The following is a 25092-nucleotide window of genomic DNA, read 5'->3' as shown; positions in this document are numbered from 1 at the left end:
TTCAAAGCTCACAAACAGAGCCTGCGATTGCGGCAACATTAAATTGCTAGGATACAAGCGTGCCCCCAGGATGAAGTACGGATGCTTTACAACGTGTGGAGCTTGCTAACAGGGGTAGCGAATGAGAAATACACGTAGTTTCCGAATGCAATGGAATAGAAATAAAGAAAAACACATATACAGTAGGTAACTTAATTGGTTATTTGTTTTCTCAATGTACTGAGAACTCAACCTCCAGAGCATATTAATGATTTGACATTTAATTTAAAATAGATAAAGGATTTACCCATGTATCTTGGAAATTGAATACAAGACTCAAAAACATTTCTAGTTTCAAAACATCCAACTGATCTAGTCTATTGCTTTTGGATTAATAGACCTCATCTAGGTCGCGTCTCTAATCTCTTAAAGGACTCTGTATGTGTCCGGGATACAAAGAAGTCAAGTACGCTACTAAACTGAAGGGCTAAACATTTAACTCTATATGACACCCAACAGAAATCCGTATTCTACTTATGTATTCTTTTAAATATTTCATATCTAAATGTCAAATCAACTAAAACTGCCATTAGGCTCGAACTCTCATAGACACACAATTGCACCAGTCCATCATAGTAGACGTCAAACAACGTCGTGGTGCTTTTCTGCAGCTGCAAACGAAGAAAACAAATCCGCAGAAAGATGCAAACGAAGCAAACAAAAGCACAACCCAAAAGCCATTCCCCCCAGGCTCGAATGAGTTGGACGTGTGAAGTTGTTATGGGGCCGGAAGAAAAGGGGAGGAAAAGGGAATGGAGACAGCGCGGAAATAGCATACGAACAAAGCAGAGATGAACGAGTGGAGTGAAGAATCGGCAAGAGCATACAGCATAGGAAGGTGAAAAACCCGTAACCCGTGCCGATGTACGTGTTCGTGCTGGAGTAGGGTTGAGCAGAGGTGATCATCTCCAACGGGGGTCTACACGATTCGGACACACATACCCACCACCTCTTTTCGGTGCCCACCTGTGGCTGTGTGCGTTGACTATAATAGTCCGCAATCCACAACCCGATATGACATATCTGGGCGACTCAAGATCTTCACTGGAGATGTACCAGAGAAATGTCTCCATACTTTGGACACACAATCTAGGGTTTTGAGTAAGAGAAGAACTATAGAAGATTCTGTAGAATATAAATGTTGAGACTCTTCAAATCTTATACTCTTAAAGGAACCGACTGACCAGGTAGTTCAGTTCCAAAAAGCTGTGATTCGGCGAAACACAAAACAGATCTCCATTGGGGAAGTGTTCTTAAGCGATTACCACCTTTGAGAGCAGACACGCAGCCAGTCAGACGCCTTTCTATAGTACGGGAGGTCTGCTTCGTACGACTCGGCATCACTCCTATAAGCATGCATGATGCTATCCTCTCTCTCTTTCTCTCTCTTTATCTCTATCTCTCTTTCTCACTCTCATTTCATCTCTCTCTCTTTCGCACGCTCTTTCTATTCGGATCTACCCCTACCTTATGCAGCAGTCCCCGTATTCGCATGGCATTGCTGTGTGGGTAAGGTGTGTGTGCAAGACCCAACCCAGTGGGGGGATACGAGACTGGTGACCCCAACGCCAGTTTAGATCCGAACGCAAACGAGACTGGCAGCACTCAGCGCCAGTGCAGGCAGTGGTCAATAGTAGACAAGCAAGTCTTGGTTTGCAGCTCCAAATCGATCTACAATCAACTGCCATTCCGGGTGGGCGAAAACCAAGAGCAGTGCCGACGCTGCGATCAAACTATAATCACCCGCCATTCGGCACAGACCGCCACCCGGGCGGGATCCTGCACCGATACTAGTCTTGTTTTTTACTTGCTCACGTTTTGACCAAAGTTTGTTCGGTGGTGTGTAGTTGCCGGGTAGTTACCCTCCTCCGTAAGGCTGTGCGAGTGCGAGTGTGTGTCCGGCGGGTCGATGATACCGAGACCGTTTTGTCGTTTAGCGCTGTGAGTCCTAACACCTCGGGAAGTAGTATAGTTTGCTTAAGAGAAAGCGTGTGGCGTGATTGTGTTACTGTGTGTGTCTGTGTTTGTGTATGTGGATTAGCACACCAACCCGGAAGCAGTAGTGTTGAGACGCAGTGTAATTTGGACGCCCGAGGATCACGTCCAGCAATCGTCCAATACTTCATCGACGGCAACGAAAACCCAGGGCGACATCATGCGTGCCCTAGTCGTGGCTTTATTCGGAGCCGCCGTCTGTCTAGCAAACGGTAAATGGCCAAATCTTCTCTTCACTCTACTCTCAACTAGCTAATAACCTCGAAAGCTTGAAGTTTCATGTACGCTGCGGATGGAGCCCGGAAGAGGCACGATCTTGATCGCCGGTGTCTTTCGCATGTCTCCCAAGAACGAATGGTTGAATATCATAAAATTCCATCCAATACCGCAAAGTTCGGAAAGTTTCCATTTCTGTACTCGTCGGGCCATACGTTGCACACGAAAGCACGAACCTGTTTGCTGAACCTACCTGCAGCTTATCGGTCCGGTATAAATCATTTGTTTCGCACCCGGGGAGGGTGAGACCAGTGCTCTCCAATGTTTCCCTTTCATATCAATTTCACGTTTGACATTCACTTTCAAACTTGAATCCCGAGCCCCAAGATGGCCTTCAACGGAGGCATTCCAGAGTAAAAGGTGACAGCACTAGGGTGATGTCGACTCCACTATTTCTGTAGGATTCGTTAAAGCAATAGCGAGAGAGAAAGAGAGAGAGATATCAAAAATTCTCCAAAATCGATCTATTTTACAAAGATTTCTGAAGGTAACGGATGTGAAATCTTCCTTCATGCCTCTCTAAAAAAAACTAAGCAGTTTCCTTTTGCTGCTACCCTTCCAAATTCGCATCTGTTTAAAACACATTTCCTGAGCAAACACAAAAACAACAACAAAAAATGGCGTAACTTCCGCCTGTTAAATCAGACTCGGGACTGGTGGTTAATCGTTCAACACCGATGGAGTTGGTGTTTCTTCACCATTGTTTCTTCATTTCGAGAAGACAAAGCAGATGGCTGTTGGAAACAAAACAAAACCAAAAAAAGCAGGCAAGACACACTAAAACCCCTGAGTGTGTGCCCTCACAGGTTTGGTTCCGCTTGACGGACCACCGGGGCGCAGGTAGTCGGTATACAGGAAAAACACGATTGCAACACAACATGCACCGGATTGTTTCGTTTCGAATTCCTTCATTGTCACTGGCGCTGGCTGGTATGTGTTTGCGATATTTCGGAGTCGAAAGCCTTGCAGCCAGTATGCCTGCCGTGACCTCTCCAGCAAGCTCAGTTTACTGCTCCATTACACCTCAATATAATATAGAAATTAACGTTTGTACATTAATTCCGTCGTTGCGTTTTAGTTTTTGGTTTTATTTGTACCCATTAATACAGATCTCCATCACTGTTGCAATTATGTTTTGCATGTATGCGAGCGGGTAGCGGCCACTCTAGCGCTAGGAACGATCTTTGCAGGCCACAAACTCTACCATTCGTGCCAGAGCTTTCCATTCCAGCATTTTGCCACAGTAATGGCAAACGATTTTAAGCTTTCTCGCCTATAATTTCTCCAAACTCTTTGCACGAAACCACACGTCTTTCATGAGGGGAAAAAACACTTTTTTTGTTGTTGTTTCCCTCCAAAGCAAAGTGGTGGTCAGCCGTGATCCACACGTAACCCCGCCGTAAGGCGGCAAATGTCGCGTCGCGGTAGAAGTGGAAGAAAACAGCTTTGGCGCTCGTTAGCGGACGCGTTTGCATCACCGTACGCTTCTTCGGCGATACACCATTAGCGTTGATTGGTTTGGTGGCGTACAAGGGTGTGGAAGTCTGGAAGAGGAAAGTTTAAGGGGAAGAAGGAACGAAGGTGTGTACGGTGGAACACAAGCCGGTTTACATTACTTCATCCGTAGAAGAAAAAAAAGTCGCGCACGAAACAAAAAAAAAACGCAACTGCATAACCCTTTTATTCCGACCAACTAAAGGGTGACTAGGGAGGCAAAAGGTTTCTTACATTGCCCCGAACCTACGGCGTGATGCTGCTGCTGTTATATTGTTTTCGCTCTTATTGTTTGTTTTCGAATATTGGCGCAGTTTGAATTATTCACCAGTAACGTGAGGAGGCGGAGGAGGAGGAGGAGGAGGAGGAGGAGGAGGAGGAGGAGGAGGAGGAGGAGGAGGAGGAGGCGGTGGAGACCAATTTTCAATCGCGGGTGTTGAAAGCTTTCGATTTTACATTTCTTTTTTCCGGTTGCGCTGTAATTGTTTCTTTCTTTCCTGCCTTTTTTTGTTGTTTGCTGTTGTTGTAATTCGTTCCGTCTTCATTTTGCACTTCATTTCCTTTCCATCGGTTTGTTTCACTTTCTTTCCACGCAGCGATTCGTATATTACTGCTCTTTGCACCGCTTTATTACCTGCTTAGTTTTGTTTTCATTTTGCGCATTTCTGTCGGGTGCATTTTACTTTCGAAGCGCCACAAACAAATGCATCCGGTTGTCAACCGTATAAACGTTTATTAATACTTAACAATAAATCGATGGAACTCTTTAATTTATTTTTCTTATAAAAAAACTTTTATTTACTACTTTTAAATAAAACAATTTTAATATTTACTCATCATATCACACATAGAGAATTTTCTTCGGGAGAACACACAAATCATCGGTAGAATATGAAGCACTTTTAACTTACCCTCCGTCGGTAAGCTTCATAGCGTAATCGATAACGTCATCGGATGTTCGGATGTTCCACACGAGTTCAAATCTCGCTTTCGTTGGTGCCCAAAGTGTTTCGTTCTTCGCTTTTAATTGCTATCCATCAAATGCAGGTGTTTATCGAAATTTCACTTACATAAAACAAAATTTACATTCATTCCCAATTCCGCACCACTTTTATTGACGGCTGTTTTGTATATGAAGCGATAATAACAGCACGCTTTTCACATGGTATATTAGCGTATGGGTGCAATTTTCTTTTCTGTTTTACGTCATCACGGAAGAAGCTTGCAGTGCTATTAGTTTTGTAATCTTGCTGTTCACCTTCAAAAACCAGTAACAGATGAGTTAATGCTTCACTTTTGTTTTTGTTATTTTTGTTTTCTTCCGCCATTCAACCCATTAGCTGCCATCTTTGCCCTGCATCACTTCCGGCCGGGGGAGCGAATCGGTTTGATAACCATTTTTCGCGAAAGGCACTTTGCATTGCTTCCGGTGCAGCTAATCGGTCAATGTGCACACACATATTCACGCTTTTTAGAATACTTACTTCCGGTGTTGTGTTGCCACATTTTGACAGCACGGAGCAATTTTGTGATATTTTGGGTAAAGTCATTTTCTAAAAAGAGAAATCTGAAAATAAAAATTACTACACTGAAAAAAACCCACTTCCCACTACTGCCTTATAATGGTCTTATATGGTGCCAAACCGACCCCTAAACAGGACGCTCTGCCTCATTCACAATACTAGGCGCGCTGATTAAAATACAATTATTAAAATCGACATACTAAAGATTGGTTTGTGCTCATAAGTAGACGTAATTTTCATCCCCTAACAAGACACCTCGCCGGCCGAGCAAAGCTTGGTGATTGTTGCAACCAAAAACGCTCGCACCACGTTTGGTGGCGCACGTTTTCCATAGGCACAGTACCGGTTGATGTGCCCTACCGAATTCAAATGCAAGCACCGGAACCACCGTGAACCTTTCGCATGCGAACCGTTGCGTGCACGCTGCAAGCCAAATAAAGTCGCATTACGTACGCACACCGGGGAGCCGTTCTCATAATTTGTTTACCGATAATTTTCATCTCGATAAGCCGCCACGACCCGATAAACTCTCGCTTCCGGTACCGCGGTGAACGGTGTGCCGGCGAGGTTATGGGTCAAATGCAAATCAAAGCGTGTGCTAGACACAAATTAGGTACCCGGTGGGGTGGGCAGATCGCCATCCAATTCGAACGCATCCGTCAGTGGAGCTGTGGGGACTGACTGTCAGCGGCCGTGGTTTTTTGGGGGTGCAATATTTGTACGCTAGCGTGGTTGGTTGTCGTGTGCCTTCGAGGTAGTTATTTTTCTTGCATGATACACTCCAGCTCCAGTATATGTCCATTGTGCACGATCTAATTTGATTGTGTGTGTGTGTGTGTGTGTGTGTGCAAAATTGTTCCCATTTTCGTTTGACGTTCTTTTGGTTTGAACTGTCAAAATTCGCTCACACGTCATTTTCATTTTCAACCAGCATAAGCTGATTTTTACTTCAAATACAAAAACACAACAAAATAGGTGACATTATTAAAATTCTCATCAACATGACAGATTGCTCTATCAAATGCAAAACAAACTGCTGTCAAAAACATGACAGCTGTCAAATCCACTAATCTACTATTTACTATTTTGGATTTATTTCTTGAATGCAATCATTTTCGACACAAACACACCAGTTCGTTCCAAAGCTTCGAAAAGTTCAAATCTAGCCTTTTTAAATCATTCAACTTTGTTAGTCGATTCACTCACGCATACACACACGCGCGACACACAAGGATAGTCGGGATCGGGCGAGTATATCGCGGCATGAAATCAACACGGTTCGCAAAACCCCCAAACGCATCCGTACTGGCCACACACAGATAAACGAAACCCATAAAACCACTGAATAATGCATCCCGTGTGATTAGGGGAGGTGTGGCCAACATCATTCAGCGGCTCAGCAGCCAGCAGCTTAAACCGGGACGCCACGGTTTGGAAACTATCGCAAACCCGGCGAGATAGTGGTAGCACCCCTTTAAGCTACTGTCATTAAAAAAGGGGTTTGAGATAATTTACCGATAATCGTGGGATTTTTTGAAAGCAAAAATACGCCGCGGCTATGCTCAAACAACATGTTCCCGTGTATATCCCGCGAACTAAGAGTGAATAAAAAAAATTAAATAAAAAAAAACACCATCCGACAGCAACCCAATTTCTGGGATGTTGTTGTCCGTGTCCCGGATGAAGAATATTGTCCGGACCTCTTACCGTTCCCGGGAACGGATGGGACCATCTTCAGGACCCTCGAGTGTGAGCTGTGTATGCTTTGCTCCGCAAGGATGAGTCCCCCCCCCCCCCCCCCCCGCCTCCCTCCAATCTTTTTGGTTGGCCTTTTCAGAGTAACCTTCTTTTGTTTTTTTTTGTTCACCCCTGTTTTTGCGATGTGCGAATACATAAAACAAACTCAACCTCAACCTCAGAACCGCCGCGTCTCCGGGCGAATATTCGGCATCGGGTCGTCCATCGTGCTGGCTTCTACGTCTCGGTGGTTGGGGTTTTGTTTTCGCCACTCGTCCATTTCATTTTATTTCATCTTTTCCAGTTCTGTTGACTTACGGCAACAAACATGCAGTCAAACAAGCGAGTCGAGTAAATAAACGAGCAAACAAAACTCGACTCGCAGAGCGCGCTGGGTTCGGCGTGGACGTAGAAGCGTGTGGTTAGTGAAGGGAGCCTCAGAAGTCTGAGGTAGAGTCAATATCATCAGCAACAAAGGAAGGAAAACCATCCCCATAACACACGCACACACACATCGCATCTACTCTTATCAAGTCTAATGGGTACACAACAATGGCTAACACAAACGGTACCGCAAAGAGAATCCTTGAAGTTTGGCTTGGAAACCTGGATGAGGAGCTCCTCGCGCACTTTCCAAAAAACCAAAGAGAAGGTCAGTTCGTGTTCTAGTGTCAACACACATGGACAAAGTAGATGATGGGTACGACGAAGACACAAAAAACACACACACTTTCCTTCAACTGAGTAACATTTGTCATGCTTTGTGCCGGAAGTGAACATCCTCTGCTTAGTACCATCGAACATCATATCGTCTTGTTGGTCTAGTCGCGCATTTAGTATTGCGCACAAGTGGGTACTCATACTCAACTCACAGCGGTGAGAGCACTTCACTCATTAATTATACTATAACATCTATCTAACTCATGCCCAACTCAAATGATTATTTTACTTCATTTTACGATTTAAATACTTGAGTTCAATACGTCAAAATTCTCTCTCGTCAAATTCTTCTCAAAATTTCCAATACAATTTAAAGTTTTCTTATGATAATCTTTAGATCTCAGCTAATTATTTTTAAAAACTTCAACTTTGTAGTGAGATCACACTCAAAATCATTAAAGTACTCCTGTCTGAAGCAAAAAAGAACATAACTTCTTGCAACACCGTGACTATCTGAGCAAAGATGACAAACAGGAAATAAATATCAACCCATTTAATGCAGGCAACTGGCAATACGCATTTCAAACCCGTAACAACGCCTTCACCTGTGGAGGCATCCCCAAATGGACTTAATATTTCATTACATTCATCACGTTTTTATTGTGAAAGGATAGACAGAACCTAACACGGCGAGACACGGTGAAGGAATGGGGGCGTGTGACTATATCACCAAGGACTTCTTCGCCCACACGAACGCTCGCAGGAGCACGTTCCAGAGATCAAGAAAACAATACTACATCGTGCCCTTTGTCCATCCGCAGGCACACAATTTGGTTTTTGCAAGGTTAGCAAAGGCCGACCAAGGCTCAGTGTCGGCTTATAAGCCGGCACCAGTGTTTAGTCACACGCAGCCACATCGCAGGTCCTGTGGCATGGTAAAATGGGCACGGAAAATGTCCGTAAGCGTACAAGCCCACCCCAATCACGACCATTTAAAGCTCCGGTACTTCACTGCGCGTTACGGTAAAGGGCGTGGGTACGTTCCACTCTTCGTACACTGCAAGGACTAACCCAATTCTTGGAGCGTTCAAAATATTGACCATTGATCGAAAACAATTTACCCAGTGTTGACCAACGTAATGGAGCTTTAGAGTTATTAATATATTTTATTAAAGGACACATTTTTCATGTTTACAGCCTTGTTTGTTTTCCCATGGACACACTGTTGCCCATTTAGCCCGACTCCACCAAGAAGATGTGTTCCTCTGCTCGAAAGACAGTATGGTGGTGGTGTTTTTTTTCTTCTATTACATATTGTTGCCCATTGTCCATTGACCCTAGCAGACGACAATATGGTGTGGTTTAAATTTTTTGTAGGTCCCCCACTGTACTACGCTACGGAATGGTATAGGACGTCGTAGATAGTCTTGAAATATGGGTGCAATGTTTTGCTACAGCCATGCTCATACCGTTCCCCCGAGCGAACAAAACACGCGATAGGTTAGGGGGTTTTTTGCACTATCGACGGGAAAAGATATTTTATATCGATTTCTCAAAACATGTAAGTAACGGCGAGTAACGGAATGCGGTTGGAAGATACACTGCTGGAGACCGAAAAAAAGATAGAACGACAAATTTACAATAAATTGAGTTATTATTTATATTTATCTTACGTATTCGTGTAGCCGTATGTTTGTTTTCCTAAATACCCCCATCACCAGATTAGAATGTAAATCTCAGTGATCGGACCTCGATCTAGAGACCTCAATATGTCAACGCACCTTTTGCCCTTTTTTGTGCAAATTCGTGAATTCTTGAAGCTTCAGATATACTTAAGTAGTAAGAATGGATGTTATAGAGATATATTTAATTGGACTTCAATGAAATTCATCCGCATGTCTTAACCTAAGGTTTCTAATATTCTTGGAAAACTAATCGAATGTTTGAAATACAAATATAGAATTGATCTCCAATAAATATCTCATCTATTCAAATATCTTAACCAGAGAGTTCTTGCATTCTTTGCATATAATAACCAACTCTCAATATCTCGGGTATTTCAAGGAGCACGATAATGCTCTCTCAAGATCCCCAAGATTTTACCGAATATACAGACATGTCTTCGATTTGACCGCACCAAAGACTCACTATTTCAAGACTTCTTGAGGAGTCTACCAAAAACTATTATATAACAAACATAACCTTAAAAAGAGGATCCAAAAATTTACTTCGAAAAAAACCTTTTAATACTCACCAAAACCAGCTCACTTCACCAGCTAAAGGTATTCCACTACACACGGTATAGTTTTGTAACAACACGCTACTATATGTACATTTTACTGCTGAGCAATTCGATTTTTGATTATTCAATTTTTTGACTGAACCCAACACGAAGTGGCTGTTAGGCTACCGGTACGGTACACTTCGTCATTCCTTCGCTTCATTTCCATTTACTTTATTCGCGCTACTTTATAGCCAGGTTCGGATAACTTCATTTCACTGCAGTTTACGCAATTCGTGAATTTAGTTTGCATGCATGGTGGAATGTGTGGATGTACTTTTGCTGTTTCTTAGTTTATATGTTTCCATGGCGCTCGATGTGCATTTCCATCTCACCCTGCTCACTCGACCGGTGAGGCAAGGAGGGTGGGTTGGAAGAAGAAAACAATCAACAACCAAACAACAAAATTTTATCACAAAGATTTAAGTGCGCACCATAGCGTCGTCCGGGAGATAAGCATCCGGGAGGGGGCGAGCATATGCGAAGGTGTGCTGCCTGGAGACATAAAAATTGTAATCACATAAATCCTTTCGCGCACGTGTGCCCTTTTTCCGTTTTGCCGAGAAACCGGGTGTAACGTCAACATGTACGAGGTCGAGAATTTGGGGGGAAATGTGCGACACGTGGACGGGTACAGAAGGATAGCATAAAACCTGGGAATGCATCACAAAACAAGACAACCCACGCGCAATTCATTACCTGCCCGGCAAGTTGGAAGGTGTAGTCAGGCGAGATAACAAAAAATAAAACATCGTAACGATAACAGCGAAAAAAAACCCTTGAAGGTGTTGGAAAAAAGGAGGAGGAAGACGAGGTCCATCGTGTCCAAATGTGGCCACATATGTGGAGGCTAAGGGACACAGTCCATCACACCGCACATGTACCGTCATTGGAAAGATTGAAAAGAGACGCTGTAAAGCGAGCCATTTCACCTTATCCGGAGCCGGTTTTTATCCTCCCCTTCCTCCCTCTCCCTTCCCTCCCCGTATGCTGCGTACGCTCGATGAAAGTGAAATGGCCGCAAGCGGACCCGGGAATATCACGAAGACCTATTAACGTCTGTCGTCTGCAAAAAAAACAACAAACAGGAAACCGGCTACACCGAGAGAAGAAGAGTGCTACGCGAAGAAAACCACTTTCAGTTTTTCGTTCACCTTTATAGCATCACTTTCGCTTGCTGCGTTACAAAAAGTGAGAGAGAAAAAGTGAAACAACCCTCTGGCGTACGTATACGCCGAACAGTGTCAGATTTTACTTTGCTCGGGGTTCACAGTTTCGTCACTTTGCATGGCGATTAGTAGGCCGACGGATTGCATTTTTGCGGGTGTGATCTTGAGGGCAATATCTGCCATTATTCTAGGCCTATGTAGGTGTAAGAATGAACAGCTTCATTTGTTCACTGATGGGCTGTGGCTTTATGGTATGGTGATATCATGCCACTAACCCTTAAATGTCAAGTGTATTTAAATAGATTTATAACGTTTAGATTATTTGTAGATCAATTAGAGGTTCTACACGACTGGAAGGGGTGTCAAATCCCTTTGGGCCAAACCCTCAATAGCAAGGATTGACTCTCAGGCTATGTGATAAAAATAAGTCTATTAAGACAGAAATGGACGTCATGATCTTAGAGGTCGTTAAGTCAAGAATAGAAGCGATAAATTTATTTAACTCTACCAGTAATAATTTGTTAAAATACTTGAAAATATCCTAACAGAATAAGGATACACATTCCAACTTATACATATGCATAATTGCATCCATCACATCCAATCTCCATGATTCCATAACGTTAAGAGACGTATCAAATCGTCCTTTTTCAGATTTAGACGTATGAAAATGTTTTGTTCATGATCGAAGTCAGTGATGTCAAACTCATTTTGGCTAGCGGGCCGGTTTGCAAACAAAAATTATCTTGCGGGCCAATATAGGTCGGAAAGGGAGGGAGAATTCGGAAGAAAATAAAATACCACAGTTGCTTGGACTTCAAGAAGGATTCAAGAGCGTGTTACTTAAGTGTACAAGAGTATACTCACAAGATATACAAATAATTCCTCAATTTTCCTAGCTAAACCTCACCCAACTCAGATAATAATCGATGTTCTCGTTCTTCCTCGTATGTTTGACATGTCTGATCTAAGTATTCTGATACTATTTACCATTCTTGTCCCAGTTTTTTTGCTTGTTTGCTTCCTTTAATACCCAGAAAAGATGTAACATTCCAAAACGAGCACAGTACTCTCTACACTAGCTAATTCAGCTTTGCTTTTTACTGATACGACCGTGTCTTCACGTTTTGCTGTCACAACGTTCTGCACCCATCAGGGTCGATAAAGCTCGATCTGGTACGGTAACCCACCCGGCAAAAGTGTCTCCCGTTGCGACCCCTCCACCCTCGGCCCCCCAGACGACCGAAGCGAAAAGCGAAAGTTGTCCGAACGTCCGATGCGAAAAGTCAAAACATTTCCCTTCGCCAACCAAACCGTTTTGTAATGCGCGAGGAGAAAGCGCTCCAAAACCGAGTGCCGCTGTTGGGTGACCTTTTCGGTGTTCGATGCTCTTGTTATCCCTTCCTCCTCCCTCCTCACAACCATCTCCTCTTTCGTTGGGGAACAGGTTCGCGTAGAATGGAAAGGGCACACAATCGGGTAGCAGCCGGGAAGGCAAATTATGAAAAAAGGTACGGCGAAACAAAACGAGGCAAAGAAAACAAGGTTATGTGTTTTCAACGGGCATATGGGATGCAATTTTGCGTGTCTGCTCGATCGTGTTCACCGATAGCGTTGGAAGAAACAAATAAGGGAGAGAGAAAAAAATGTGGAAGGAGAAGAAAGTGGGAACGCAGAGAAAAGCATTCAATACCGGTGAAGCGAGGAGGAAACCCTTACACACTTTGCCGGGTTATTTTTTTGTTACTATTCCGAAAAAAAACCTTGCAGTCTGCATAATGATAACCTGCAAAGAAGTCCCCGTCCACACCCCCAAAACCAGATCGATTGCCAATCGAGTTAAATCTGTCACGATCATTCACTGCGCCTTCAAGGGTTAATCACTGTACGCGCCAAGGCTGCAGTACGATGATAAGGAGCCGGACCCACCATCACGAAAATTTTCCTTCCCTTTTCCTTGGAAGGGGGGAGGAGGAGGGGAAGGGGGAAGAAAATAACCATATTACATCATAGAACTCTTGGATCACGTTCGCTAATGAAACCGAACTTCTGCCAAAAAGTGGTCCATCGGAAGGACCGGGATGGAAAAAACCGAACGGTAACATGGCTATCGAAACAAAAGCGGTCGTGGTCGTAAAGGACAGACATGCGACACAACCTTTTCCCTATGTCTTAAGCATTTCCTTCTTATTAGCTCATTATCCTTAGCAAGATATCGAGCAGTACGTACACTAACAGGAATTCGATTGACATTGACAGTTAATAACTGTGTTTTAGTATCGCCATGCGTTTACTACTACCCGGATCCACTTCTTCAGTATACTGAGGCAAAGGTTTACAAGGTTTTATCTAGCCAATTCGTTCCACTGCTTTTGTAAGACATGGTTGCATTCGGAACGACCTTAGCCTTAAGGATATTTGCAACAAATTCACCACATCATCAATCCGTCACGCAATCCGCTCAAAACACCTAAAGCCCCGGTCCTATTTTTGTCTCTAATTTGCATCGCCCAGTTGTCGATTTATTTCCAAACCAAAAAAAAAAAGAGATATAATATAAATAAAAAAACCCCTCACACACTCGTAGGTGTCGTAAGCCTTCCAGGATGCCATTTAAAGTCTACGCCCATAGGTTAGGACACCGGCAAAAGAGGTACAGCCTTTTTTTTGTGGACCGACCCGACCGCTACAAAGCCGCTCCAACAGCCAGGAAACCCCATAATCTTCATCGTGCCTTACTTCCTTTACCATCTGCCGGCCCCAGTACATATCGGGACGTGCAAGGGGTTGGTCTGTAGCGTTTTGGGGGGGGGGGGGGGTTTCCAAAAAATCGATGCAATCGAGGGATTTTTGGGGTTTCGCCCGCGCATTTGCATAAATAGTAAACAACACCAATCACACGAAAAACCACCTCGTAGTATTAGCATAATTTATTCCGAGGGGGTTCTTCATTTTGTCTTTTCTTGTTTTTTTCGTTTTGTTGTGTGTTTTTTTCTCTTCTTCTTTAGAGCATAGCATATGGGGGGTTGGAAAAAATGGGAAGTAGCTTACCTCTCTCGCAGCTTCCCAACGCTGTGACCCGCTTGTCCGAATTTGTACCGGGTAAACGAGACATTTTCGCCACTCAACCGGCACACACACACACACCGGCTCGGTTCGGAGTGAATGGCTTGTGGCTTTTTTTGTTGTTGTTGGAAAATTGTCGCCAAAAAAGAGAAAAACACGGACATGTACAGGGAGTGTCAAATAGCAAGCATTGAGTAGCAAGCGTGAATGGACGCTCAGCACCATCTTCTGCACCGGTTGCGGTTGGGAAGGAAGGTTAGGACATTATTTATATCACTTCTATTATCTAATCCTCTTTTTTCCAGACTAGCTTTTCTCCTGGCACTACCAGGGAAGGGGGGTGCTTTCCTTTACGCTCCCATTCTCTACTGTTTCACCTATACACTATGATCGGTTATCTGGTGCTGCCCGTCTGCCCCTGGGCAATTGTGCAACGCTATCAGGGTTGTGCAACGGAATTGCCTACCCGTAAGGCGCACCCTGGAAAGAAGCGATAAAAGTTCCAGCCGGTACAGTGAAAGTTGCAGCGAGTGCATAACTGCATGGCAGTGGGTTGGAGAGCATTGAAACATTCCAACCTTCGGTACGACACTTGGGGCGTTTTTTTTTTGGAGAGTTCATTGCAGTTGTAGGAGATTTTAGGACAGTTTCAACAAACGATTTGGAGAGTCTTTAACTTTTTTCTTTATTCTTGTTGATGTTTGAGATCTCTTTCATCCTGGTGTACCTCTCCGTTAGATATCCGCAAAGCCGATAATGGGAGTGAGGTAAACTTTTTAATTAGCTCCCCCAATGCTAAACCGGGTCCGGGATTCTGACGGCACAAAACCCAACGATATCCGGTGGGCAATAACTAGACATCCTCAGGAGGAGGAGTTACTGTGGAAAGTTCGGGTTTCGGAATAGTTGGCTGCTGAGCGAGTGAGGAGTCAACGATATCAGCCCAAGATCTTGATTGCAACCTTGTTTCGGCACGGTCTGATTATCGGGGATCGGGGAGTGGAGAACAATATTTTGTAGGACATCTAGTGCCAGATGTGTTGGGAACGGGATTTCCTCCGTTAGCGCCACGGCCTTGACAGACCTTGGGGGTCGTGACATTGCTGTGTATTTTTGGGGGAAGAAACATTGAGGTTAATATCTCTTACTTTCGCTTTTTATTTTCTTCCCCATCTTACCCGGTCCTACCTACCTTTATCTCTTACTAACATCTAAATCTATCCATTCTATATGGCGCGTGGTTGCTCCATTTGCATACAAGATGTGCGCATCCCTGGATACTAATATTCTTTACTTTTTGTTTGCTTCTCACGCCCAACTTACAGCCCAACAAAACAAGGAGGAGAAGGAGTTCAAGTGTCCCATCGAGCAAGGCAACGGTAACTTCGCCGATCCGGTCACATGCCGTCGATTTTATCAGGTACGTACGGTGTGGAAACCCACACGCCACAACCTAGACAAACCTATGCGGGTGCTCCTCCCCCCTCCTTTTAAACGTAGCAACAAACCAGGAGCACTTGCTCAGTGAAAACAAAAGCAATCCTCTGTGTGGGATGTTTGCCGGGTATAGCCTTAACGATGATAGTGACGCTCCCGCGGTAATCGACGTTTTGAATCTTCTTGCGGGATCGGTAAACGCTGCTGGCGGCAGGCTTAATTAAGCTAAACGGGCGACAATCTGCCACTGACGGTGTGCTATTTGCTGCCGTCTACGTCTGGGCAAGGTCCAGTGCACGGATCACGAAATAAGACATTAGCTGTGCGCTTTTGTTTTTGCCACACCGCGAACCACATGAAAAGCCGGCCGAGTTGGTGGGAGCATCACAACAGCGCGATGCACGTCCACCGCACGTCCTTGATACGGTTGCCAGGGTTGGCAACACCAAGAAACCGGGTACCATTATCTGCCAGCGTGTCAGCAAGCGCCATGGACACGTTGTTTGCCATGCCAGCTCTCCTTGAAAATAACCACTTGAACAGGTTTCTTTTGTTTCGTCCCAAAAGCTATAGACGTCCAGTTTGCATCTCCTCAGTTTTTTTTCGGGGTGCTTCTTCGTCTGAGCACACTGGGTGGTGGGAGTTGGTGGTACACCACTCATTGACGTCTTCGGTGTCAGCGATTGCAACACCGGAAACCGGATCGGGTGTGTCTGCAGAATGAATGTCTCTAAGCGTGGGGTGGCGTCTGGTGTCTTGACATTTAGCACGAGACACTGGTTAAATGGATCCATGGTCAGCATGATCCATGCCACCTTCGTGCCAAATTTTGTGATCGATCAAAATGGACGTGTTTCGGTGATGGAACGATCATCACGAAACCCCAGAAACAACAACATCAAAAAAAATTGAGATCTTGGATGTCGGCAAAGTTACATCAGTAAGAACGTAAGACATAAAGCACCCCAAACCCACCTCCAAAACCCTAGTCCAGTACTGTTCAGCAGCGAAAAAAGTATGATAAACAAACTATCGATAAAGCACGCACCTTTTACCTCTGTGCCTGCCTGCGGATATTCGCCGACAGGCGACAACAAACTACGACAATCAACAAAATATACCAAGACAAGTGCGTTAATGTCTCTGACCTGACAAGCGGTGGTATACAAGTTACAGATTTTTTTTCTCCCGCTGCTGCTTAACCAAATAGCACCTTTGAAAGAAAGTACACGCAGTGTAACCTAAACAGGTAACGCACCGCAACGCCCTTGAACGTTTGCCGTTTGCAAATGTAATCAACATAAATTCCACCGTCTGATCCCAACCTTCCGGTGGTGCGCGGCTAAGATACGAGCAAGAAATCTTTATCCCAAAACCCCCAAAAATACAGCTACCGGTGGTGGAAGAACTCGGCACAATCTGGAAAAATACACCGTAGGCCTTTACTTTACCAACGAAAAACTCCCGAAAAAGGAGCAAAAAAACTGGAGATACAAAAACACTGGAATAGCAGAAGACACAAAGTTAGCCCCCAACATCCGAGAAAAAAAAAACGTATCGCAATTACGCGGACACCGTCACCGGGACGTGCCCGAGACGAGCAGGAAATAACCAAAGAAGCAGCCCATCCTCTCTCCCCACCAAAAAAAAAAAACAACAACGGAAATGCCTATTATATTCGTATATTATCGTCACCCATGTCTCTTTCCATTTGCCGCACGGTACTGTTGACCGGAGTTTTTTGGGATGCTCTCCAGTAGCGCCCTCTACCGGTGGAACACTTTCGTCACGGAACGTTCGCTTCTTTCTCACACAATTTGCCCGGCAGCAGGGGCAAGAATGATAATAATTACATTCAGCAAACTTTTATTACTATTCGCGTACTTTTCTGGCGTGCCGTAGGAGTGTGCTGCGTGTCCTTCATGGTTTTTTCTTCTTTTTTTTTTCGCTGACTTTTCGTTAAGCAGAAGAAAAACAAAAATGCACGGCAATCGTTTATGTTATTTTTTTTTTGGGGGGGAAAGAAGAGGCTGTTGTTGGTGGTTATTACCTTTTTCTTTTAAATTTTCTTTTCACAAAATTTGCACACAATCTGTGAGACGCGGGGTTTTATTTTTTGTTTAGCAATTGCAACCCGTCCAAAATGAGGAGTTCGTTCCTCAGTGTGTTGGTTCTGTTTTTTTTTGTTGGTATGATAAAAATTATCCAGAACATATTTTTGTGCTTGAGGATTTGGGATTAAAGAATATTTAAACTTGCTGCGTTTATTTTTTTTTCAAAGGACATTTTTTCGCTTTGTTCTTAATTGTACAACTCTGGTCTGCTTTGACCTGGTGTGCAACATGACGAGTTTGGAGGCAGCTGATGCTGAAGTAGCGAAAGAAATTGGATAACTATTTCGGGGCGTTTCGTAACGACCTACCGTAATCGACCTACCTCAGGAACTTTAGGAAGCTTACATTGGGTCAATTTCGACTGCCTGTGTGCCTGTGGGGAAAGGTCGTGCTTTCTCTCTGCGGACAAGAGACACACAAAAAAAAATGCACATCACCATAGTCACCAGCTTATATCCTTTATCGTGCCCAAAAACCTGACCCAGGACGGTAGGAACCGGAACCAGCTGGGTTTCTTGTGCCTGCTCGAGGCAATATTTGGGTTTGCAGCGCCAGCGGGAATGGAAAATATTATGCTCCAAGTATTAAAGATAACCATAAACTTGGCCCCAACTATATCCTTATAGCTAGGCCCCGCTTTTCGTTTGTTGCGTCTTTCTTCCCCAAAGATTTCTCTCTCTCTCTCTGGTTTATTCTGTTCTTGTTGTTCCTTCTCAAAACGTTCAATCTCGATCTCGGAGACATAACGCTCGGCAAGGACATTTTAACGTGCCCAGTACTTGGGCAAAACTGTGGGCAAACCCTGGAGGAGGTGACTTCCGGAGACACAAAATTCTACACACCCCGTGTCTCGGACTAGTGCCAGCAATCTCGGCACACAAGGTGAAGCCAATTACCTTTACCGGTGTGCAGTGTACTGGTGCTGGCGATTAAATAACGAATCTAAGTAGTTGATTTACAGCCCATTCGTCGGTTGATTGTATGTCCGTTGCTATCAACCCCGGGCATATGTGAGAGCGTGAGTATCCTGTGACGGGTAGACACTATGGCAACTGTTACCTTTGCAGCTGATTCTGTAGCTAGGAGGCGCTTAGTATAATGTCCATTTCCTTTCTCGGTGGAGTGAACTAAGAATAACGAAACAAAAACGACCAAATGTTCTACAAACGGTAACGATTATCGTGGATATTCTTGGGAATTCTTGAAACATTTCGGGGGAAAAAGTTGAAGCTGATGGTGGATAGATACATCCATAAAATTTCATATCCGGTTCTAGTTTAAAAAAAAGCTAGACACTGTCGGGGTATTCATTTTGAGCAGCTTTTGCTAACGCTCCTCAAGCGTCTACACGCGCCCATAAGGACACTCAGTGATACGCGTGCGTTCGGGGTTCTTGGTAACACAATTACTCACTTACATCCCGCTTACGGACTGTGTGTCTATTTATCTTTCTGTTTCATTCCCATTTTCCCCTTTTATACGTCCCCAGTGCGTTGATGGATTTCCGTACCTAAATCGCTGCCCATCCGGTCTGTACTTCGATGACATCCAGAAGTACTGCACTTTCAAGGCGGAGGCAAAATGTGGTCCACTAGCGTCAAGTAAGTGGCGATTCCCGGGTGCTAAATACAATTTCCTGCCATTTCCACACTATTTCGTAGTTAATTTTTTTTTACTTTTTTTTGCTCTCTTTCTCTCTCTCTCTTTCTCTCTCTCTCTTTTTGTCTCTTCCATCGTACTCAACTACCCTGCATGTGTTGGAAAACATACAGCACCGGCAGCGACAACCGAATCACCGATCGATCTGGCGAAAAAATGTAATCCGGCCGAGTGTGAGCTGCCGTACTGCTACTGCAACAAGGATGGCACCCTGATCCCGAAAGGTCTCGACCCAGAAGAGGTAGGTTATGTGTGATTTTTTTATTCGCCCTCTCTCTCTCTCTCTGTGTCTCTCTTTTATTATGCAGCAACAATAGTTTTGTTTTTTGTATCAATTTTTGTATGTCAGCTTCATGTGTTCCTTCCAAAGTCCTTATCCTTTTATTCCAATCTTTCACTTCCGGTTGCATTTTTCCTACTTGTTAAATGGCCAACACGAACATTGCACGGCAGGTAGGTAGGTGGCAGAGATGGTAGCAGCAGCACCAAGCTGGCGCGATGTTATCTCGCATGGATTACAGGATCAATATGGCCGACACACCGCATATGGCGCGGGGATATGCCGTTTTTTTTTTTGTTGGAGAAAAAGATGGCAGCGCTCGTTTGGCATCCGGTTCGCTGCTATGTTTGTGTAGCCGTGCAATAAGGCCTAACAAAAAACACATCCACTCCAATCGGAAGAAAAATATCAACGGATTTTATCGCTGACTGCACAGACGATAGCTTCATTACACATATGGGTGGGTGTACACGAAATACAAAGCGGGACATCCTTATCAGCACAACCTGCACCGTACATGCATCGAACATCGCAATGAAGCAGTAATCTCGTTCCTTCATCTGCGCTTCGTTTGGGTTCAATATTCGTTTGCTTCCGGTGTTTTTTTTTTGTTGGATTCTACCCCTGTCGTTAGTTCTGGTAGCGAAAGGAATAGCAGTAACGTAACGGCAACGTGGCAAACCATGCCACCGCGATGACAATGGCTGATAACACTTGCCCGTGATGGCAGGTACTTCGCGAAGTAGTAGGCGAGTACCGATTATCAACTCGTTTACATCAGGCGTTTACTTGACTGTCTTCAAAAACATTTCACTCCCAGCGTGGCCTAACAATATCCCAATTTCCGGCCGAGAGTTCCGGTAGCTTGTTGCAGGTCACCTGCCAACAAAGATGCCTTTGCTGTCACTTCTCTTAATCGTGGCCATCTTGCACAACTAGCGCCATCTATAATTTCTACCTCTTTACCTAACCTCACTTACTAAGCCGACACCGATATGGCGGAATGCTTTTTTCCCTACTCCATTACAGACGCCACAGATCATTCTGCTCACCTTCGACGGTGCCGTCAATCTGAACAACTACGATCACTACCGGAAGGTGTTTAACGGCAAGCGAAAAAATCCGAACGGTTGTGATATCAAGGGTACCTTCTTCATCTCGCACGAGTACAGGTATGTAGGAATCGCGTTGTCCATTTCATTACCGTAAAAGGGTTATTTGAGTTCTCGAGATCCTACAAAAAAAAACTATACATGAGGTCAGATCCTATACATTCATGTTTGGGGAGCTTTGCATATACAGGGGAGAGAAAAAAAGTCCAGGTTTCTCAAAATGTAACAGATTCCAACATCCGGTATGTGTCGCGCGTTGTCGCAAATCATCCTACACCAGTATTTCCTGGTAAAAGAAGAAAAAAAATCTCCCCCACCATATTGGATTGGCAGTAACATGGGCCACTATGTTTTAGTTAAATCCCGCCATTTCGAAGCACCAATGGCGCACTGATATCCGGTTTTGCTCTAGCTCATCGTGTACACCGTACCATCGTGTTGTTTCCAAGTGGTATTAATTTCCCAACGCGAACATATTGTCCGGTTTTTTTGGGGGAAAATGTACCATATTCAAAGTCGTTATTAATGGCGGCAAGATATACTTGCCAGAATCGCAGCCCTTGGCCAGTTGCTTCACTCACCAGAATTGGTAATTTAGCTAATGTTTCTACCGGACAGGCGGTACAGGTGACGAACTCACCACCAATTCCGGAAGTGTCCACGTCAACCGGGAAAAACCGGGTGTTCCTGGATAGTGTGTAGGATTTGGAGAGTGAAGAAAAAACTGCTTTTTAGCAAATTCTCACTATATATACTCACAGAAATTCGGTCTAAAAAAACCCCCAACACCAAAGACACATTACTTAGCGGTAAGTGCAGATTTTGGGCGAAATTTTTCATCATCATCATGCTCACTGCTGCTGGTGTAAAGGGGCACCCACCAGAGACAAAATTCCACCCGAAATGCTCGAATGCAAAACACCTCAGCAATAGATACGGTAATCCTTCGGACTTTTCGGCTAATGTGGAACGGGACAAGGAAATAACAGCAAACTTTGGGTTTTGCGATGCGAACAGAGCACCCACACCGGGATTGGGAAAGGATATCCAACTGATGATGCTCGTGCGGACGGGGTAAAAGTGCAAACTGCTAGCTGGTTCATCCGACGTGGACAAGAGGGGCTTTAGAATTTGATGGCGGGAGCATTACTTCACCATTAAAAATGAAAAATTGTGCAATAAATTCTTCCGGTGGTTTCGTGTGTTTTTTTTTTCTCTCTCCCTTTTTCTTCTCCTTCGAGTCGAGTTCCTTTTGCCGGTGGGGATTGCTTCCACAGTTTTTTTGTTGTTATTGCTTTTTTTGTGTGTGCTAACTTTTCTATCACCTTTCCCAGTGATAGCAGTTACTTCAAATAACGGACGTTTTGAGCGTAGCAGCCACTAAAACGGTAGAGCGTAGAGAATTGGTTTGGCAAAAAAAAACAGGGAATAGAAATTGTCTTTGAAAAGAAACCAAGCCGTTACTCACCGTTCCATTTTGCGGCTACACCACATTACACACACCTTTACCGTGACGTTGCGAATGTACGTTTCATCTTGCTGGGCCCTTCTTGTGGCAAAAAGCCACAAGAGGACCAGACCAAAAACCTCGTACCATTTTGTCGGTTCAATTTTCGTCCATCATCGCGCAGGGAGTTTTTGCTTGCCCCCGAAAGGGGTATTTTTTCCTTTCTTCTTCTTGTTTCATCCCCAACAAAGCGTTACCACCCTTTCGGTGAGTTGTGTTCACCTTTATCCCGTTTCGCTCGTGTGCATCCCGTGGACGTTTGCCAGTTAGCTCACCACGTTTTTGCCACAAAACCCGCTGCCGTTCTCGCATTAAATGGTGCTTCAATGCGTTTTAGCATTCCCGCATCTCGGGAATCTAGATGCAATCTGCATACTGGTGCGGTATAGGTTTCCTCAAGGTTTGCCGAGACGATGGTTGGCAGAAATCCTCAAAAAAAACACACACACACCCCCCACCAACTCCATGGCGGGCCCAGGATGGGACGTCATAATCAATTTTTATGATTACATTTTTTCACGCCGTGACAGAAATTGATGGGAAATTTCATTACATCTAATCGAAACGATGCGCCGGTTCGTGGCGCCTCGTCCGTGGATTTTCACATATTTCCATGCGGGCATTACCCACACACACACACGTTGCGAGCATGTAGCAAAGGGGATTAACGTATCCTTTTGCTTTTTTTTTGGGATGCGATATAGAGGTACGGCGATTCTGTACGGCATTCATGCGAAAGCACACATGATGGATAGCACCAGAAAAGCCCACCAGGCTATCTATTACTTTATGGTTCTTCAATAGGAAGTCGTAGAAGTCGACTTGGATGGAAAGATGGGCCGTGATCGTGCGAGAAGCGAAAACTAATCTTGCGCGCACCGTGTGATGGGTTATCCGACTGCTAGCGGTATCAATGTATCTTACGGGATATGGAGCATAATTAGGCGGCAGTGAGAAGCTCCCGCTTGATGAGGGGTTTACCGGAAGACTTTAATCATGATGTCCAACAAGGGCGCCTCAATCGAATGGGATGAGTCGTACAACTTGGATTTTTTTTCTCTCTTGTAATACCTACAAAATATTCCAAGATTGGTGAGATAATTACTCCCTGCTAGGTTCAAGACGATGAGAAAAATGCTTTCCACATTCGCATGACACACGTTGGTGTAATGTTTCCCTTCCATCTTTCCAGCAACTACCAGCAGATCCAGACGCTCGCCAACGATGGACACGAAATTGCTGTCGAAACCATCTCCCTGCAGATGGGTCTCCAGGATAAGGGTTACGAGGAGTGGGTCGGTGAGATGATTGGCATGCGTTCGATTCTGAAGCACTTCTCGAACGTCACGGCGAACGAAATCAATGGTATGCGGGCACCGTTCCTGAAGCCGGGCCGTAACACCCAGTACAAGGTGATCGAAGACTTTGGCTTCATCTACGATAGCTCGATCAGTGTACCGCCGAACCCGATCCCGGTGTGGCCGTACACGCTCGACTATAAGATACCGCACGAGTGTAAGAGCGGCACCTGTCCGACGAAATCGTTCCCGGGCATCTGGGAGGTACCGCTGAATGCGCACTTCGTCGAGAGCTACGAAGGGGGCCACTGCCCGTACATGGACCAGTGCGTGCTGCACAATCACGACGCGGAGGAGGTGTTTGCATGGCTACAGGAGGACTTCGAACGGTACTACTACCAGAACAAGGCACCGTACATGATGCCGTTCCACACGAACTGGTTCCAGATTAAGGAGCTCGAGCGTGGTCTACACAAGTTCCTTGACTGGACGCAAACGATGTAGGTGTTTACCCGGCTGGCACACTGCATGGGGGCCTGTTCTAAGACTTATTTTCCTTTCTCTCCTCTTTTCCACCAGGCCGGACGTATGGTTCGTGACGATCACGCAGGCACTCACCTGGATTACCGATCCGAAAACGAACAAGCAGCTCGGCGGGTACGAACCGTGGAACTGCAAGAGCAAAAACACCCAAACGCCGAAACCGTGCAACCTCTCGAACAAGTGTGCGCTCGCATTCAAGGAACCGACGTCAAACATTAGCGATACCCGCTACATGGAGACCTGCTTCGATTGCCCGGCCGTCTATCCCTGGCTCGGCGATTCGCACGGTTCCGGCATCCCCGGCCGTGACAACTACATCGACCAATCGGAGGGTGGCGGTGGTAGTGCCGGGCGCGACCAAGGCGATGACGAGGAGCAGAAGTAAGCCGTACGAGGCGTTGCTTTGGTCCCTAATTTTTAGATGTAACGTTTTTCATTTAAAACAAAATAATATTCGAGCTCCGTTGCGATGAAGGGACACCTTCCCTTCCCCCCGGAACGGAAGCACCCTGTGTGTGCACGCTGATTAACAGCATCACAGAATAGTGTGGGGAACAAAACAAATAAAAACAAAAAAAACATTCGAAACCCGTTTGACCAAGAGAGTACCAACGTTCCGTAATCTAACCGATCCATATAGACAGCGGGACAGTGTTGTGAAACAGGATATGTAATGTTTCCTACATGATACAATTTAGAAACCCATGGAACCGGGCAAAAAAACCTGTCCTCGAACATGTATGGTTGACTTCCGATACATAAGAACGTTGAATAAACTCACACAAAAATATGACGATTGTGTCCTTCTTTATCAATAGAAAGAATGCAACTGATTTTAACCCCACAATATGCTACCAATTGCTTATATCACATGTAATAGCTGTTGCTATAATTAATTTAAT

The 25092-nt window shown here is 44.8% G+C and overlaps 2 protein-coding genes across 3 annotated transcripts in view; one reads left to right on the top strand and one right to left on the bottom strand.

The window, feature by feature from the left end:
- LOC125763160 (uncharacterized) overlaps nucleotides 1-25092 on the bottom strand; it is a 109570-nt gene that overhangs the window by 84227 nt on the left and 251 nt on the right. The window contains exon 3 of one of the 2 annotated variants that reach the window (XM_049426005.1): nucleotides 4227-5357. The exons of the other annotated variant lie outside the window; for it this stretch is intronic. Within the exon in view, the coding sequence (XP_049281962.1) occupies nucleotides 5133-5357 (225 nt within the window). The 3' untranslated portion in view covers nucleotides 4227-5132. Of the gene's footprint in view, nucleotides 1-4226; nucleotides 5358-25092 lie in introns of those variants that run through there. 2 annotated transcript variants of the gene reach the window in all.
- Nucleotides 992-24980, top strand: LOC125762815 (chitin deacetylase 1). The gene is made up of 7 exons (XM_049425322.1): nucleotides 992-2246; nucleotides 15566-15660; nucleotides 19281-19392; nucleotides 19564-19691; nucleotides 20760-20902; nucleotides 23542-24147; nucleotides 24227-24980. The coding sequence occupies exons 1-7, from the start codon at nucleotides 2195-2197 to the stop codon at nucleotides 24573-24575; spliced, it is 1485 nt and encodes a 494-aa protein (XP_049281279.1). The 5' UTR covers nucleotides 992-2194; the 3' UTR covers nucleotides 24576-24980.

Source organism: Anopheles funestus, chromosome X (assembly GCF_943734845.2).
Source record: "Anopheles funestus chromosome X, idAnoFuneDA-416_04, whole genome shotgun sequence".
NCBI classification, from domain to species: domain Eukaryota; kingdom Metazoa; phylum Arthropoda; class Insecta; order Diptera; family Culicidae; genus Anopheles; species Anopheles funestus.
The sequence above is the reverse complement of the archived record's forward strand: the minus strand, read 5'-3'. Positions and strand labels throughout refer to the sequence as shown.